Genomic DNA, 16,547 nt, shown 5'->3' on the forward strand with positions numbered 1-16,547 from the left:
GTACTATCAGAACAGCAACAATGCAGCTGCGGCTATCAGATAATTCCGCTGTCAGAAGCGCATAAGGCATAGACCTATGACTGTTTGTGCTGTCCGCAGAATGATCGGAAAATTTGAAGCGACAGGACATCTTGGTGTCCAACCAGGTAGAGGTCGAAAACGAGTAGACTCCTCTCGTGTTGAAGATGTAGCTATGGCTGTCGTGGATTTATCAAGTCAATCTCCATGTGGTAGCGCAAGTGTGCCAGCTGTTTCTCGTGAAGTGGACATGCCGTATTCCACCGTAAGGCTAGTAATGCGTCAGGTGTTGCGGTACTGTCCTTACAAGATGCACATGCTACAGCAGCTAAAGCATGATGATGCAGATATTCGTTTCACGTACGCACTTCAGTTTCTAGCGCCAATGACAGTGGATATCATTTGGCCATGGAACATCCTTTGGAGTGATGAAGCCCACTTCTGCTTACATGGACAAGTGAATAAGCACAACTGTCGCATTTGGGCAACAGAAAACCCTCGAGTTATCCAAGAGGTCCCGTTGCACTCTCCAAAAGTGACAGTGTGGTGTGAATTTACGGCCACATTCCTGATTAGGCCATATTTTTTTGAAGAGGAAACACCGACTGGACCATGCACCTGTTCCGTCACTCGACAGCGATATTATGAAATGTTGGCAAATTTCGCAATACCAGAGCTGCAACAACGTGGGTGCCTTCAGGATACCATATTCATGCAAGATGGTGCGCCACCCCACATCCACCGTTGTGTCCAAAGATTGCTAAGGCAACACTTTACAGACGAATGGGTCATCAGCCGTTGTTTCCAGACATCTTGGCCATCCCGATCACTGGACCTCACCCCACGCTACTTCTGGTTGTGGGGTTTTTTGAAGAACCAGATGTATCGGGAAGGATGTCAAACTCTGGCAGATCTGAAGGACAGCATTAGACGTCATGTGCTGGCTATTCCAGTTGACATGTTACGTTCTGCTGTAGAAAATGCTGTTCTTAGAATGGAAACTGTTGTTGACCAAAATGGAGAACACATTGAACAGTTGTAGCGCTGTTCAAGTGATTTGTATTGCCACAGTGCCATATAGTGACAAATCTTGTAACTAATTTTTTTTCCCAATAAATGGCGAGCGCATTCTTTATTGTACCTGTTGTCCAAATTTCTCTTCAGTACGAGCCTTAGAACTCGCTCCAGAACCCTCTACATAGGGATACCTTAATTTTAACAACACTGTATATTGCTACTGCTGTTACACATCACTCTTCACACATACATGGCAGCCAACGTTCCCTACTGCTTAGTAGAAGCATTAATTCCAATTCCCATAACGGGTTAAATTTTTTGTTTGGATTTTATTAGTAAGTACTCAAATAACGATTCATTGAAATAATTATACGAATAAAATGGTATATAAAGACATCCTTTGCATATAATAATAATCTAGCATTTTTTTGGCGGTATAGACCCTATATCATTTACGAGCCGTTCGAAAATGTTCGAATTCAGTAACTCGCATCGATAACCTGAGAACCTTTTTGAATCAGGGCTAAGCTGTTCTGTGGTGGAGCTTAAGGCCTCCCCCTTCCACATATCCCCCCCACACACAGATTGTATCTGAGTTTTCATTTTTCAAACGGATGCCGCCTTTAGAATATGCACAGTTAAGAGATGTGAAACACGTGTCCAGATTAAACCTGGTGGTAATGCAAACTTTTGTTCGTGTGATTTATGCAGCCTCAGTGAATTTTGTTGTCTGGTGAATTTTTTTATTTTTGACAAATAAAACTTACGGTAATTTAATTCCCTACATTAAGAAAAGTCGAATTCTATTTTCTATATAGGCATCAGCATTCATAATGGAGAGAGTAGGCTCTGTAAAAGTCCGTTCACAATGAAGCTTCTTTGCGCGCGCGCACGCGCACACACACACACACACACACACACACACACACACACACACACACACACACACACAGCGAGCGGCCGAAGGAGACAACTAAAATTAGAAATTGATTGACCATGATTTCGGCAAGTAGCTTCGCTAGATATATAACATATGAAGTCCAGCACTGGTTTTCTCAAAACGATACATTACTATAAAAATAAATTGTACCCAGTAAAGCCATAATTAATTATTTTCACCTAAAAGATGTTTTGTTCTACTATATTGGGTAGGCGAGCGTGCGTGTGTATGTGCGTCTCGTCTTTTACTGCTCACATATACAGTATACCCACTTCTAATTCGTTGTTCTTGCTGGGTTTTAGGCGCATCAGTAATTCAGACCATATTGGGCCGTATATAATACGTCCGTAAATGACGTGTGTTCTGTTGTCAATATGCTGATCGAAAAACGCGAGTTTCCAAGAGAAACACAATGCTACCCTTGCCTGAGCCCACTAACTCAGCCACTTTGTGAAAAAGGCCCATAAAATTCTTCGCATCATTGAGGGAATTCGAAATCAGGTCTTTTCCACCGGTTTGGGGAAGACGGTGATTATACGCGCTGTGCTACACACCAGGGCCTTCTAATCCGCTTTTCTTGATGACAAACGTTACATTTTTATGTAAAGTACATTTTTAATAAAAAGGTTTCGTTCCAGCTTTTCTAAATGAATTTTTGTAATAAAAATGTTGATTCTTTAGTTAATTGAAAATAAAGAAATGTAAGTTTTCTCTCATTTTTCAATTTGTTGTGTCATTTTTCAATCTATAAAAGAAAAGTGTCTAAAAAAATTGCGTTCTGTAGAACGCAATTTTTTTAGACACTTTTCTTTTATCTAAAATGGAATTTCTGAGATGTAACTTAGCTTTAGTTTCGTTGCTGTGATGCTGTTAGATTCGTCTATGGAGGTGGGGGGGATGATCTGGAAGGGAGGAGTTGTAGGCCCACTAAACTTTTTTTTGTAACCTTCATGAAGTTTGTCCAATATTTATCAAAGGATACCCATATATAAAATTAATTATAGTATACACCACCTTATCAAAAGTCACAGGATATCCCTCTGCTTGCAGGAACCTGTGACTACGAAATATGCAAATATTTTGGCCAATAAAAGAGATTGGCGGTTATCCCAAAATTCATATTGAACGTGTACTCCAAATGATGAGCACGCGTAAAAACTAACAAGAGTTTCAGAGGGGAACGATAATTGAATGTAATGTGGGGAAAATGATTAGGCTTGCTATTTCTAAGGAACTAAGCGTTTTCAATTATTTGACAATTATTATCATGTTCGAGCCGAAAACCATTTCATCTGCCCATGTATATTATATCCACAAATTGCGTGCGTTCTCTGGTATAGTTGCATGTTTTGCTGGATGAAAAACCCGAGTTTCCGGGCGGGGAGGGGACCTTGCAATCTATGCTTGAGACTGACTAACTCACCCACAGAGTGTAAAGAGTCCGTCAAAGTTCCTCGCGTCAACAAGCTGTTTCCCCATGCTGTAGGGAGGACGATGATTATAGTCACTGTCCTATCGCGCAGACAAGTTGACAGTTAGCAACGAATTGAAGATGTGCAACTCTAGAGACCAAGAATCAACCAAGTAGTTTCTACGACATGAAGTCTGACCGGGCTAGCCAGGTGGATAAAGTGCCTGCCTGGCAACCCAAAGGTCGTGGGTTCGAATCCCGCCTCGGGCTTGGATCAGAACTTTGGGAGGTGCATTATGGCCACAGAAGCCGATGCGCGAACAACTAACAAAACAACATGAAGGGAGCTGCATGCAGAGGTCGAAGTAGAAAATACAATTATTGAGTGGAGGTTATTGATATGGACGTTAGAGGTTAAAAATATTTTATTTTTTATCTCTAACATACATTTTCTGTTAGAATCTGTATACGTTATAATGCTGAAGAAAGGGTCCATTTACCCTGAAAGCTCCATTTTTAGTCTTTAAAATTTGTCACTGGATTTATACTGTATTGTTATTTTTTTTTAATGAAAAAAAATGCGCCCGACCCATTTCAAGCCTGGAGGCATGCCATGAATTTTCACGGAAGAGCTACAGCCCACTAGCTGGTTGGTTTTAGGCGTATCAGCAAGTTACACCATGTGTCTGTAAATTTGAGTGTATTCTGTGGTCGATTTTCTTTAGGCTGTACGGAGAACCCGAGTTTCTGGGAGAAAAAACCATGCTACCCTCTCCTGAGACCGACTAACTCAGTCATGTTGTGATAAAGGTCCATAAAAATTCCAGAGTTTTAATCGCGTCATAGATGAGATTCCAATTCAGGTATTTTCCACCTGGTGTGGGGAGGACCGTGATTATACCTGTGCTGTCCACGAGAGCAGTGACGAAGTATCCCACACAGTATACACATCAGATAGATGCAACTAGCTGTGGCGTACGCCGAAAAAAAGTTTTCACTCGGATTGTATTGTATTGTACAAAAAATAAAGTTCAATGGTAGTACTATGATGATAAGGGCCTTGGAAAGCTCTGAGTTCAAATCCTCTGATTGCCAGGAATTTTTATGAACTTATTTCATAACGTGGCTGAGTTAGTGAGTCTTAGCGAGGGTTGTATGGATTTTTCTCCCAGAAACTAAGGTTTTTTTGTCCAACAAACTGAAGAATACACAGAGTTACAGACAGACATAATATGCTGATGCCTGATAACCCTAGTCGCTATTGCACTTAACACACACCACCACCACCACCATCACTTAAATCTGTACCTGCAAGCAGAACCGAATTTAGTCATAAGCTAAATAAATACATTTTTACGAGCTTCGCATACTTTAGCTTAGGGACTCATGTCTATATCAAGCTCTTGTATTTCCTTCGAGAGTAGGATTACGATTGCTGAGCTTCCACACTCTAGAAAAGGGCTGGTTTGGAATCCTGTCAAGAGGAAAGAAATTTTTATGAACTGTTTTCTTATTGGAGCCTAGTTAGTCGGTCTCAGCAAAGGGATGCAAGCTCCCCTCCGAGACTCGAGTTTTCATCCAGCGAAACAAGCAAAGCAAAAACACCACAGAATAGAAACAATAAACTGACGCCTCTGACATTAGTCGTTTTGGTATCAAAACAAACAAACCAGCATTAAAATCCTTTACGATATTTTATTGATTTTTTAAATTTTATTTTGACTTAGAATAATACTGCATGTTTACACGATGACCAACGAAGGAGAGCAGGTGCAACTAGGATTAATGACTTGCACAAGAACAAAGATTAACGGGTGACCTAATTACAATGTACTCGCTATTTCATTTGGGTCTATCTACTCTTCACTTCACTCTTCACAGGGTGAATATCAATCCACTGAAGAAAAAAGTCCGTAAAATCCATGTCCCAAAAACTGCTGTCTGGGTGCTGGTACTCTACCGAGAATAAGCAACAATAGTCTTCTCTGTTTTCTAAGCGTTGCTTATTCAAAAGTGGTTAGGCAACTCGTGAAGGATTTCACAATGTGAGACGTTGTGGTAATGATGCTGTTTTGCAAACTTGTTTTTCTTTGAATTATCTGCGTGTTAGAGAGACTCCTTATTGCGCTACTCAATACCCAGTGTACTCAGGTTAAAATCTTAACTTCGAGAAGATGAGTGATCCTTATTACTCCCATTGAATGTATAGCATGAATTAATACCTCGATTGAGAAAAAACGGATGTGGAGAAATTAAAATGGGTGAAAGTTCCACGAAGTACAAAAGTTTTTCATCTTTTAGGTGAAATCGTATCGAGACATACCCAAGGCCTTCGCAGGTTGCACAGTGAACATAATCAGTCCTCCAGCACTGGGTGTAAACTGCCGTGTTTCGAATCCGGTATATATATACACACACTCAGTGATCACTGAATTATAACCACCCCATTCGAAATGGATAATGCCACGTAGCTCGCAGTATAAAAAACCGAACAGCTTCGTAAGCTAGAGCAGCGATAATTTGCGTCTGGTCATGAAGTCAAAAGTGGTAAAGTATGGGACGCAGTAAAGGTATCATAGAGTTTCAAAAGGGCATGATTGTGGGAGCTCGTGCGTTGGGTGCTTTCAAATCTCAAACGACATGTCGGTAACTCACGGCCCACAGTGGTTAAGGTGCAGAAAGAATGGTATCAAACAGGTCAAACAACCTCCCGCCGATAAAACTGTAAAGGACTATGCAACGCAAGGTGGATACACGTGATGAGTGAAGGCTGCAGCGCATTGTACCGTCGCCACTGTTATCTAACGGTTGCGATGGTTGTCCAGGCTCAATAGCGGGTCGCCATGCGACAGTTGACATTGTAATACGAGGGTTGCTCATTTAATTCGCGGACTGGTGCAAGATTTTATGTTTACTGCGTGAACGTTCCATAACTGCCGCTAGAGGCGCTCTCCGTTATCGTTCCTGAGCAGACTGTGTGCTCATGCCAGTACTTGTCAAACTAGTGTTGCATGAAGAGTTTTTTTAGCCGCGTGTCACTGAAAATCGTTTTGAAACAAGTATCGTGTCGGACATACAGATTGAACAGTAATATGTGATTCGTTATTGTGTCAGACGGAGCTTAAATATATCGGAAACGGTTAAAGAGATGAATGAAGCATATGGTAATGAGTGTCTTGGTAGGACGGTCATATTCCAGTGTGATCGAACTATCGGAGTGAAATGGTTTCTCCATCAAGACAATGCCAGGCCCCATAAGGCTAATATTGTGCTGGTAGTCATCACTGCCATAGGTGCCAAGGTTCTGCCACATCCTCCCTGATTTACCAGACAGCCCTGTGTGATTTCTTCCTGTTTCCACGTTTGAAGAAAGGTCTGAAAGGCAAGTGTTTCGCGTCTGAAACAACGATGCTCAAGGAGCCACAGCTGAAGCACTTCGCAGTTTTTCGATAAATGGCTTGCATGAAGCATTCATAGGGTGGATACGGTGGCGAAAGTGTATAAAGTTCAAGGTAGGGTATTTCGAGAAGGAGAAATCCACAGAAGATTTAGATGATGACAATTAAGATAAGATCTTGCACCAGTCCGCGAATTAAATGATCACCCCTCGTACAACATAAGGAATGCAAGAACAATATCTCAAATGACGATGGCCCTATACCCAGACGAATGGGGTTCTACTGCAGATGATCCAAGAGACACCCTGTCCTCACCACTGATCATCGTCGATGGCGAATGCTGTCGCGTGAATAACGCTCTGGTTGGACATGGAGGACTGGAAATGAGTGTGCTGGTCAGATGAGTCCAAATTTTTGGTATACCATGCCGATGGGCGCCTTCAGTTGTGGCACGAGCAATATGAGTCTATGGACCCATCGTACATAGTGCCCACTGTCCAGGTGGGTGGTGCCTGCTTAATATGGGGCATATTTTGTTGGCAAGAAGTAGGAATTCCTGGTGTGTATTGTTGTTGCCGGTGGACCTCATCAGCTGTTCGCTTGTGAGGTGTACCGGCAGTTGTTAGGAGACCATGTGCACCCTGTCACATTGCATTTTTTTCCAGGACAGAAACCAGTAGTAGCACCTAATATGTTGGGATTCAGGAAGAGTCGAGGTACCATGATGCAAGAATTAGCAAAGCATAATGACTCGCGAATACCCGGAGGCAATGGGTCTGTCCCGATGTTTTTTTTTAAATATTTTTAAAAATATAGAATCTCCATAAAGTCCTAGTGCACTTTAAAACTGCGATTCTTAGATTCTATACGAGATAAAAACAGTCTGTAAAATGTATTGGGAAGATAATTTATTCTAGTTTTAGGGTATATATGCATAAGATTGTTAAGATTCAACACAACCTCAACATACAAAGTAGTAGTGGCATGTGATGCAAAAAAGCAAGTGTATGAGCTTATGTAGTATCAGCCAAAAAAATAAATAAAATAAAAAAAGTCGAGTACGAGTTTGCAATTCCCTAAACATTTTCAGCAGTTGTTTCAATTGCAGTATTGATTACTGTGCAGATTGTTTCTAGATTCATTAGGGAAATTTGTCGCGATGTAAAATCTCAAAGTTAGCTTTGAAACATAGCTTTCAGGCTCCCATCTGGCAAGTTTGGGCTTGGCACACCCAGGGTACTGAGCTGGATATCATCATTGTTCTCTTTCTTGGTGATTCCATTCCACTTCTGACTCTCTCTCTCTCTCAGGGTAATTCAGAAATTATTTTTGGCTGGTGCAGCATAAGTGTCAGGCTTCCTTACACCATATGGCTAATAATAATAATGACAATGATGATCAAGAGCCGCCAACACACCATCCGAAGTCAGCAGTGGAGAGACTAACAATAGCAGGGAAAGAGGGAGGAAGGGGCCTGATAAACCTGATAGAGCAGCACAAAACAGCGATAGTTAACATGAAGGATTCCTTCAAGAATGACACAGCACCACTCCACCAGGCCATAAGGAAGATAAGTGGTATACCCCATTCAACCTAAGCGAGGAACCCCCTCCCGCCCAGACGGCACAAGAAACGAAGTTAGAAAGATGGGCAAAGAAGACACTCCACGGCAGACACTACAATGACCTACACCAAGATCACATCGATAACATTGCTTCCAATGCATGGCTCACAAGCAGGACGCTCTTCCCCGAGACTGAAGGATTCATGCTGGTCATCCAAGACCAGGTAATCAACACCAAAAACTATAGAAAATACATGGCAAAGGAGCCCGGAATGTCAGATGACACATGTCGACGATGCCACCTGGCATCAGAAACGATCCAACACATCACTGCGGGGTGTAAGGTGATCACCCAGACTGAGTACACTCATAGACACGACCAGGTAGCCAGGATAATGCATCAGAAGCTAGCGAGGAAATACCATTTGACCAAAGAAAGTGTATCATACTACAAGTACGAACCCCAGGCAGTACTAGAGACCCGAACCCAAAAGCTGTACAGGGACCACGCCATAATAACGGATAAGACCATCCCGCACAACAGATCGGACATAACCCTTGTGGATAAGATGGAAAAGGCTACCTACCTGATTGACATAGCGGTGCCCAACACTAGCAATGTCCAGAAAACCCATGAGAAAAAAAAAAATTAGGAAGTACACGAATCTAAGACATGAGGTCAAGGAGATGTGGCATATGCAAGAAGTAAAGACCATCCCAATTATCATGTCAACCACCGGTATGGTGCCAAAGACTACATAGTAGCAATAGGTCTCCCAGAGAACACCTACAAGTTACTCCAGAAAGTCGCAATCCTGAACACCTGTAGGATAGTCAGAGTTCCTCGACTAACAGTAACACCAGACATTACAACCCCCATGTGTACTTGGCAGCAGTACACATCACGGAATGGAGTCTCCCAATCAGGGAGAAATAATATATAGTAGCAACAACAACAACAATAATAATAATAGCAGATGATTGGTGATTTCAATCTACTAGACGTTGGGTGAACCCTTTATTTATTATGCAGTGAAAATGATTGATTCACTTCACAGGGTGTCATGGTTATACCAATATAATACCATTATTATTAAAACCAAATGTGTTTTATATACCTGTATTTTATTTATTTTTATATTTTAATTCATAATTATTTATTATATAGTATCGGTGTAAATACGCCATAGTTAACCCATAAATTTGAACTATGTAAGTAGTGTAGAAGGCATCGTTTTAATTGTATCTCATATTGTGGTTGCCTTCACAACGAGATTCCCACTGATGATGAAGCCCAATAACTTCGAAACCGATCGTCTGGGTGGTGGTATCTTCTGAAAATAAATAACAGTAGTCTTCTCTATGATATGACAACCTACTAGCACAATAAGCTTACTCGTATCAATTCCGTTGTCTTCTCTCCTAGATAGGAATCAGGATCGGTGTCCGACGAGTAGACAGCGTAAGGATTCAGTTGAAACCATTCAAGCGCCCACTCCCTCACACGGTTATAATTTGCGTAGTCATAGTCATGTGATTCATACACCATATGTAGTAACCCTTAATCCTCCGTCACAAAATGAAATGATAGTTTCCGAATCAGCTTCTGATAGTAGACTGGAAGCAGAACAGGGAAGCCCCTCTCGCGAAGCGGAGATACAGAGGAACGAACCTCCAGATCATAATATTGAAGAACAAGGAAGTGCAGATCAAGCAGATCAACCGAGTGGAATAGATAGGACTATTCAGTGGATGCTAGGTCCACTCGCCTCGATAATGGATTCACTGAATAGTGATAAGGGCTTTGATTTGGCAGGTCTTATCAGAGATGCGTGGATAGTTTGAAAAAAAAGGAGAAAACGGTAAGAGTGAAGCTCTGAAGAAGGAAAAACGTAAATTTGTAGTAGGCTCACCATCGAGTTTCTTTTAAAAAAAAAAAAATCTATATGTTTTTAGGATTGGGAAGGCACACAAGAATGACAGTTCTTTTTTTTATCCTTTTTTAGGTTGGCTTTCATGTACTGAAAGAAATGCGACTTTCAAGTTAAAGTATTTTTTGAGGATGATGATCCTAGGAACATTCTTATTGATTTGTTGCGCCGATGTCGAGCTGTGCCAGGTGAAACACGGAGTGTATGTGTGTGAGATGACCAAATCCTCTGTCTCTACGTAAATGGATTCCACAGAACAGTTGCTCTATCATGAATTGTGGAAATTGCCTGAAGCAATGGGTGTCTAGGATTCTTCTTAAAAATGGCACTTTGATCCCGCCAGTGCATTTTATGCTAAAACAATCGCTAAAGGAAAATGGTACTTCAGCCATTTATGAGTGCCAGAGAGATGGCAAAAATTGTGAATGCAGCAAGGAACGCTGCAAAGGAAGTCTTGCATACTGCTACGAAGCTGAATGTGACCAACAGGCTTCATGTGTGTGCCAGAGACAACCTGCCAAAACTTATTGGCTTGCAGACTGTGGACTTCTGACTCTTAAAAAAGAAACCCATACGGTGTGTCCTAAATTCGTAGAAGAGTACCAAACCAATTGGGTGTTTTGCATGTGATTCACTAACTACTCTCACATTCCAAGCATTTTCGACATGCCTCTCTGGAACAGGTCATGGGAAACACAGGAAGGGGGGCGCAGAGGTATATATATGAAAAGGGGATAGCAAGAAGAGAGATAACTTTTGGGTGAGACTTAATAGTAAGGAGAGACCAGTGAGCGATTTGGAAGATTTTTGTGGGTTTGTGAGCCAAGAACGGAAGAAAGGAATCATTCAGTAGGGAGAAGATAGCAAAGAGTCAAAGTGAACTTCTGGTCCAGAACTACGGCCCCCGAGGCGCTGCGGAGTTATTCGGAGCAACAAGGGTCAACCCTTGTTGCTTAAGAACAAACTGTACTAAATTGCCCAGAGTCGAACCTACCCTACTCTTATTGTATTCGCGTTTATAAGGCATCTCTCCTCATGGATACACCCAGACAATTGTTGTATCAATTTCTAGTACTCAGGTTTTAATGGTTAATGTGACTTATCAACCCAATTGCTAAAACACCAATTAAAACTACTAAATTGACACATTTTGCTATACTACCATTAGAATAGTAATATGTTATGACAGGCACCAATTATTTTGATATTCGTGAGAGTGACGAGCAAAGAGCCTACATGAAGAACACTATTACCCGGTTATACCAACAGTAGTAATGTTTTAACCTGCTATCTAGTTGTATCTAATCTGCCTCATACAAGTGTCACAAGAATCATGATATATTTTGTCTAATAGTCTGCTGTACAATTTAGTATTTTAATAAACCTTGTTTTGTTTGTTTATCCTTTTGCGTCTTGACCATTCTTTCTAGTTACACATAATTCACTGAATAAGTTATTGTAAAAGCACTAGTTTTAAAAGTTATTGTAAATAAACCATAGTTAAATGGGGCTCAAAGGTCTAATTAAGAAGGACTTTGAGTTTAATCACAACGCGATCTTCGATGCTGCGAGCTTGCTCTTAGGTAATTCTGAGTAAGTCTTGAGGGCGCAAGATTTCTGTCTTAAACTACATTGCCAGACGATCATATGAAACCCAGGCTTTCTGCATACACACATGGTAGAGTGTGGTCTTGCTGGAAGCCGATTGATTCACAGAGAACGTTTATTAGCAAGCACACGCTACAACAGAAAGAGCCTGCCGAACATCTACTAGAGATGCGTTATTTATTTGAAGTAGTGCAATACTGTTATCTCGTTGTGAAGGCAACCACAATATGAGATACAATTAAAACGATGCCTTCTACACTAATTATGTAGTTCAAATTTATGGATTAACTATGGTGTATTTACACCAATACTATATAGTTAATTACCAATACCCATAAGAATTATGCCTTGTGCATTTCATTTTCAAATAATTATTTATATATTTGATAATTACTTAGATGGATTTATTTATTTTCATTTCATCAGTTATATTTTATATATATAAAATTTTATGAGTTATATTTTATATATTTGCTGTTATCTCCAAAAAAAATGTAACATAAAATAGGAATAAATAAATTATTATATATAAATTTATTTTATTTTATTTATTCTCATTATTATTATTATGCTTGGAGTGAAATCGCTTCTTTTACTTGTAATCAGGAGGAATCCAGTGGAATATTATGGACCAATCAGAAGCAATCTTCGTTTCGGCACATTGACAGTTCGTGTTTTCGTCACATGACCTTTCTTTCGATCTGACGGAGTGACGGCCATTTTGTTGCGGTGTGTGAGTTCGCCTGTAGTATTGCCATCGTTCTTAAACAGTTTCCATTTATTTATCGAAATGTCTAGTTTCCCGGAAGATTCTCCTATCTACGGGCCATTTTTTGGTGTAATGGGATCAGCAGCAGCTATGGTATTTAGTGGTGAGTGATAAGAATTGTACCTGCGCATTTTAATTCTTATTTCAGTTTTTCATCTCAGTGCCGGTAGAAATAACCAATATGCAACATGACGTAGTGTAGTGAAAATTAATTTTTGATATTTTTTCGTTTATTATGATAAATATAGCTCCTTTGCTTATACTTCCATATGCTTCTATAGAGCGATAATTAAAATAAAATTAATTAATCATGGGAAAATTATGGAAAACTAGGTTACTAAATGTATTAAATATGTGATGGTATTTTATTATTTTTGTAAGATTCGTTAGAGAATTTTTCATTATTAGACGTTGTTTATTGTAGCTATATTTATATCGTACTACACATGCATTTTAATTGATATCAGTATGTAACTAGGAAATCTCTTCCTCATATATGGATGAGTTAAATGTTAATCCTTGAATTTATATTTGTTCATTCCACATCAATTACATTTTTGTTGAATAAATAGAGATCTGGTAGGGTGTTTACTTGTTTGTTTGAAGGAATTACAGTAGCTAGCACGAGAAAGATCTTGCTGAATTGTTTTCTTGTTATTGTTTGTATAGTCTAATTTTAATTTTTTTGTAGTTTTCAAATTATTTTCTTGCCTTCATTCGAAAAAAAAGTGTGAAGATATACTCATGTCTGATAGAAGCTTTCAGTAGATTTCTTAAAAGGTACTGATTTGTTACCTTGACTCATTAAGTAAGATGCGTCTTCTGAATGTAGGTTGAATCCTGTTGGTTGGAGAAATTTGTTTGTAGGGTTCTTCAACCGGTGCCGAGTAATTTGGGATCAGACGATAAATGGGTTTTCCTTTTAGGGGATGCTGGCCTTTCGGTTCGCAAATCTACGTTTAGAACACAATTAATCAGTGGAAAAACTACCATACCGCCACTACTTGGGAACGATGGCTGGTTTGGTATGTTTTTAAATATCACGTTGGGAAGTGGCTGTGCCGCCCAGAATTTATATTTTCCCTCTGGAAATATGACAGAAATCTTGTAACAAATCGTTGTGTGAATTTTGTCGAAATAAAGTAATCCTGATAAAAGCCTTGTATATTACTCAGAAGAAAACGATTATATTCATTTATGTTTTTTCCGCTTCTTTAAAGATGTGTATAAAGACCTTTGCTATTAGTGGATTGTTAGTGTGATATGTAAAAAAAAAGTTTGACAGGATGATTGATCTTATTGTGCAAGTTTTCAAATTTGTTTGAAACACACTTTTAAGTTAAAATATGAAATATTTATTCTACATCTGTATATCTTTTATTTAAGTGGCAGGGCAGATATTTCATATTGTATACTAGTTGTTGCTTTTGGCTCACTAATGGCTACTTGCATTAACCCTGTTTTATGTATGAACAGGTGAATATGGAATAAAATATACAATCAAAAATAATTGAAAGAGAAAATTAAATTATAAAAGTAATGTTTGTGCTAGTAAGTGCTAAAATTGATTTGAAGTGATACCTCTAGCATTACTGCTGTTATGGGCATCGCATCAGTAATGAATGCAACTACATTGATTGTAATAAAGATATATATACTATTATTGAACTGGTAAAGTCAGGGTGCAAGACAAAAAGATTTCCCTCTTCTAAAGATTTAAGGTTAGGCACCATATTTTTTTATTTATTTATTATTATTATTTTTTATAGTTAATGATGGAAATAAATTTTCATTGATGCTCCATATAACTGGGACCAGTGTAGTTTACAAGTTCATTGCAACCATTTTATTGCAGTTATTATACCACCAGAGATCTGCACTTTTTTTTTTTTTTTTTTTTTTTTTGTGACAGCACACAGGTTAGCTTCATGAAGCTGCTATGTAGTTTCATGTGGACTGTTTGTAGTACTAGGTTTTTATTTGCTTTGCATTTTTTTTTTTTTTTCATAGTATGTAATTTTAACTGCAATTTTGGTGCTTTGCCCTTCTTTTATGAAATGGTATTGAAGAGTTAAGTTTTCTGTTATTCTGCATTTCTTTGAGCTGTTTGTGATTAAAAATTAAAATGTAAAGCATGCATTTTAAAAACTTCAACTTTAGTATTTTATCCATTTTATAGTCAGCAGATGAGCTGCTTTAGTATGCCACTAAAATGCACTGTTTACTCCCATACATAGTTTTGATAGGTGTGTAATACAAGAATTTATTATTGAGTCCAAATTTATTTTTTTGTAAGAATATTGTTTATCCATGCATTACTATATGTAATGTTTTAATATATTAGGTAGTTTTTCTTCACTATTTTGTGATTATATTAGGTAACCTTGTAGTTAACCTAATACAGGTAAAACATTAATATTTGCCTGTTTTTATAGTGCAATTGCATTTAAAAAATGTATTATTTTTATATTGAACACACGAGTTTTTTTTTATGTAGTTTCTTCACTGTTATTTCCACTTGCTGCATCCAACAGCGAACATTCATTGCACTAAGTTTTTAGAAACAATAGCTTGCCTATAGCATTGACTTCATTATTTATTATCTCACAAAGATCTCAAGGAGTGGGGGAAAGGGTGCATTGGAGAAGCCAAAATGGGTAAGATCCAAGTGGTATTAGGTTCATACTGTAGATTTTAGTGTTTTGCACCAACCTTACGTAAAAATAAAAACACAAAGGAAACTGGACTTTTAATAACTGTGTTTATAATAAATTATAATAACCTGTATTTACAATAAATTTAACTGTACGATAAACTATACATATAAAATATTAAAATCTGCTACATTAAGAACAATAAAATGCATTAAAATATACTAAGTTAAAAGCGATAAAAAACCAATGGTTTTTTATCGCTTTTAACTTAGTATATTTTAATGCATTTTATTGTTCTTAATGTAGCAGATTTTAATATTTTATATGTATAGTTTATCGTACAGTTAAATTTATTGTAAATACAGGTTATTATAATTTATTATAAACACAGTTATTAAAAGTCCAGTTTCCTTTGTGTTTTTATTTTTACGTAAGGTTGGTGCAAAACACTAAAATCTACAGTATGAATATACCCAACCTCAGAGGCCTATTTGAAGAGGTATTAGGTTCTATCATATTTTATGCAATATTACATCTAAAATAATAAAATAGATAGCAAAGCCATTAGAATGAAAATTCAAATAGTTACTTCTTTGATTTATAATAATTTATTATCTCACAAAGATAATATCGATCCTTTCACTTTGAAGCATTTGGTGTTAACATCATCATCAGCCATTTTTCAATCTACTGCAGGATGAAGGCCTCTCCAGCAACTTTCCAGATAGTTCTGTTTTGTGCAATGGCCATCTGTTTACTACTCACAAACTCTTGAATTTCATCTGTCCATCTCTGTCCTTATCTTCCAGGTTTTATTCTAGCTCCTCTTGGGTTCTGTTCTGTTATTTTCTTAGTCCATTTGTCATCATGTCTTCGAGCTATGCGTCCTGCCCATGACCATTTTAGTTCTTTAGTTTTGATAAGAATGTCCTTTACTTGAGTTTGCTGCCTAATCCATGTGTTTCTTTTATCTCAGTCTGATTCCTAATATAATTCATCCCATTCTTCACTGTGTAGTTCTCAGCTTCTCTTCCATTCTTTTGGTGAGAGAATGCTCCATTCACATAACTCCTTTCTGAGACCAGTCTTATCTTCTGAAAGCTTCAAGGGGTGCCTCCGTAGCCAGGTGGGAAGGAGCAGCAGTGCGTAGCACACGCTTCTTGATTAGACCGGGGTTCGAGCCCGTCACCACCAAATACGGAGGATGCGGAAAGGTCAGGGAATGACCACCGCATAT

The 16,547-nt window shown here is 38.5% G+C and overlaps 1 protein-coding gene across 1 annotated transcript in view; it reads left to right on the forward strand.

Annotated features, from left to right (window-relative positions):
- The first annotated feature begins 12,566 nt into the window (after positions 1-12,566).
- LOC150090794 (V-type proton ATPase 16 kDa proteolipid subunit c) overlaps positions 12,567-16,547 on the forward strand; it is a 71,890-nt gene continuing 67,909 nt past the window's right edge. Inside the window, exon 1 of the mRNA XM_090372805.1 lies at positions 12,567-12,759. Coding sequence (XP_090228931.1) covers positions 12,678-12,759 — 82 coding nt within the window. The 5' untranslated portion in view covers positions 12,567-12,677. The remainder of the gene's footprint in view (positions 12,760-16,547) is intronic.

The sequence above is a fragment of the Mastigoproctus giganteus genome, chromosome 1 (assembly GCF_048544385.1).
Source record: "Mastigoproctus giganteus isolate SK-2022 chromosome 1, ASM4854438v1, whole genome shotgun sequence".
Lineage (NCBI taxonomy): Eukaryota > Metazoa > Arthropoda > Arachnida > Uropygi > Thelyphonidae > Mastigoproctus > Mastigoproctus giganteus.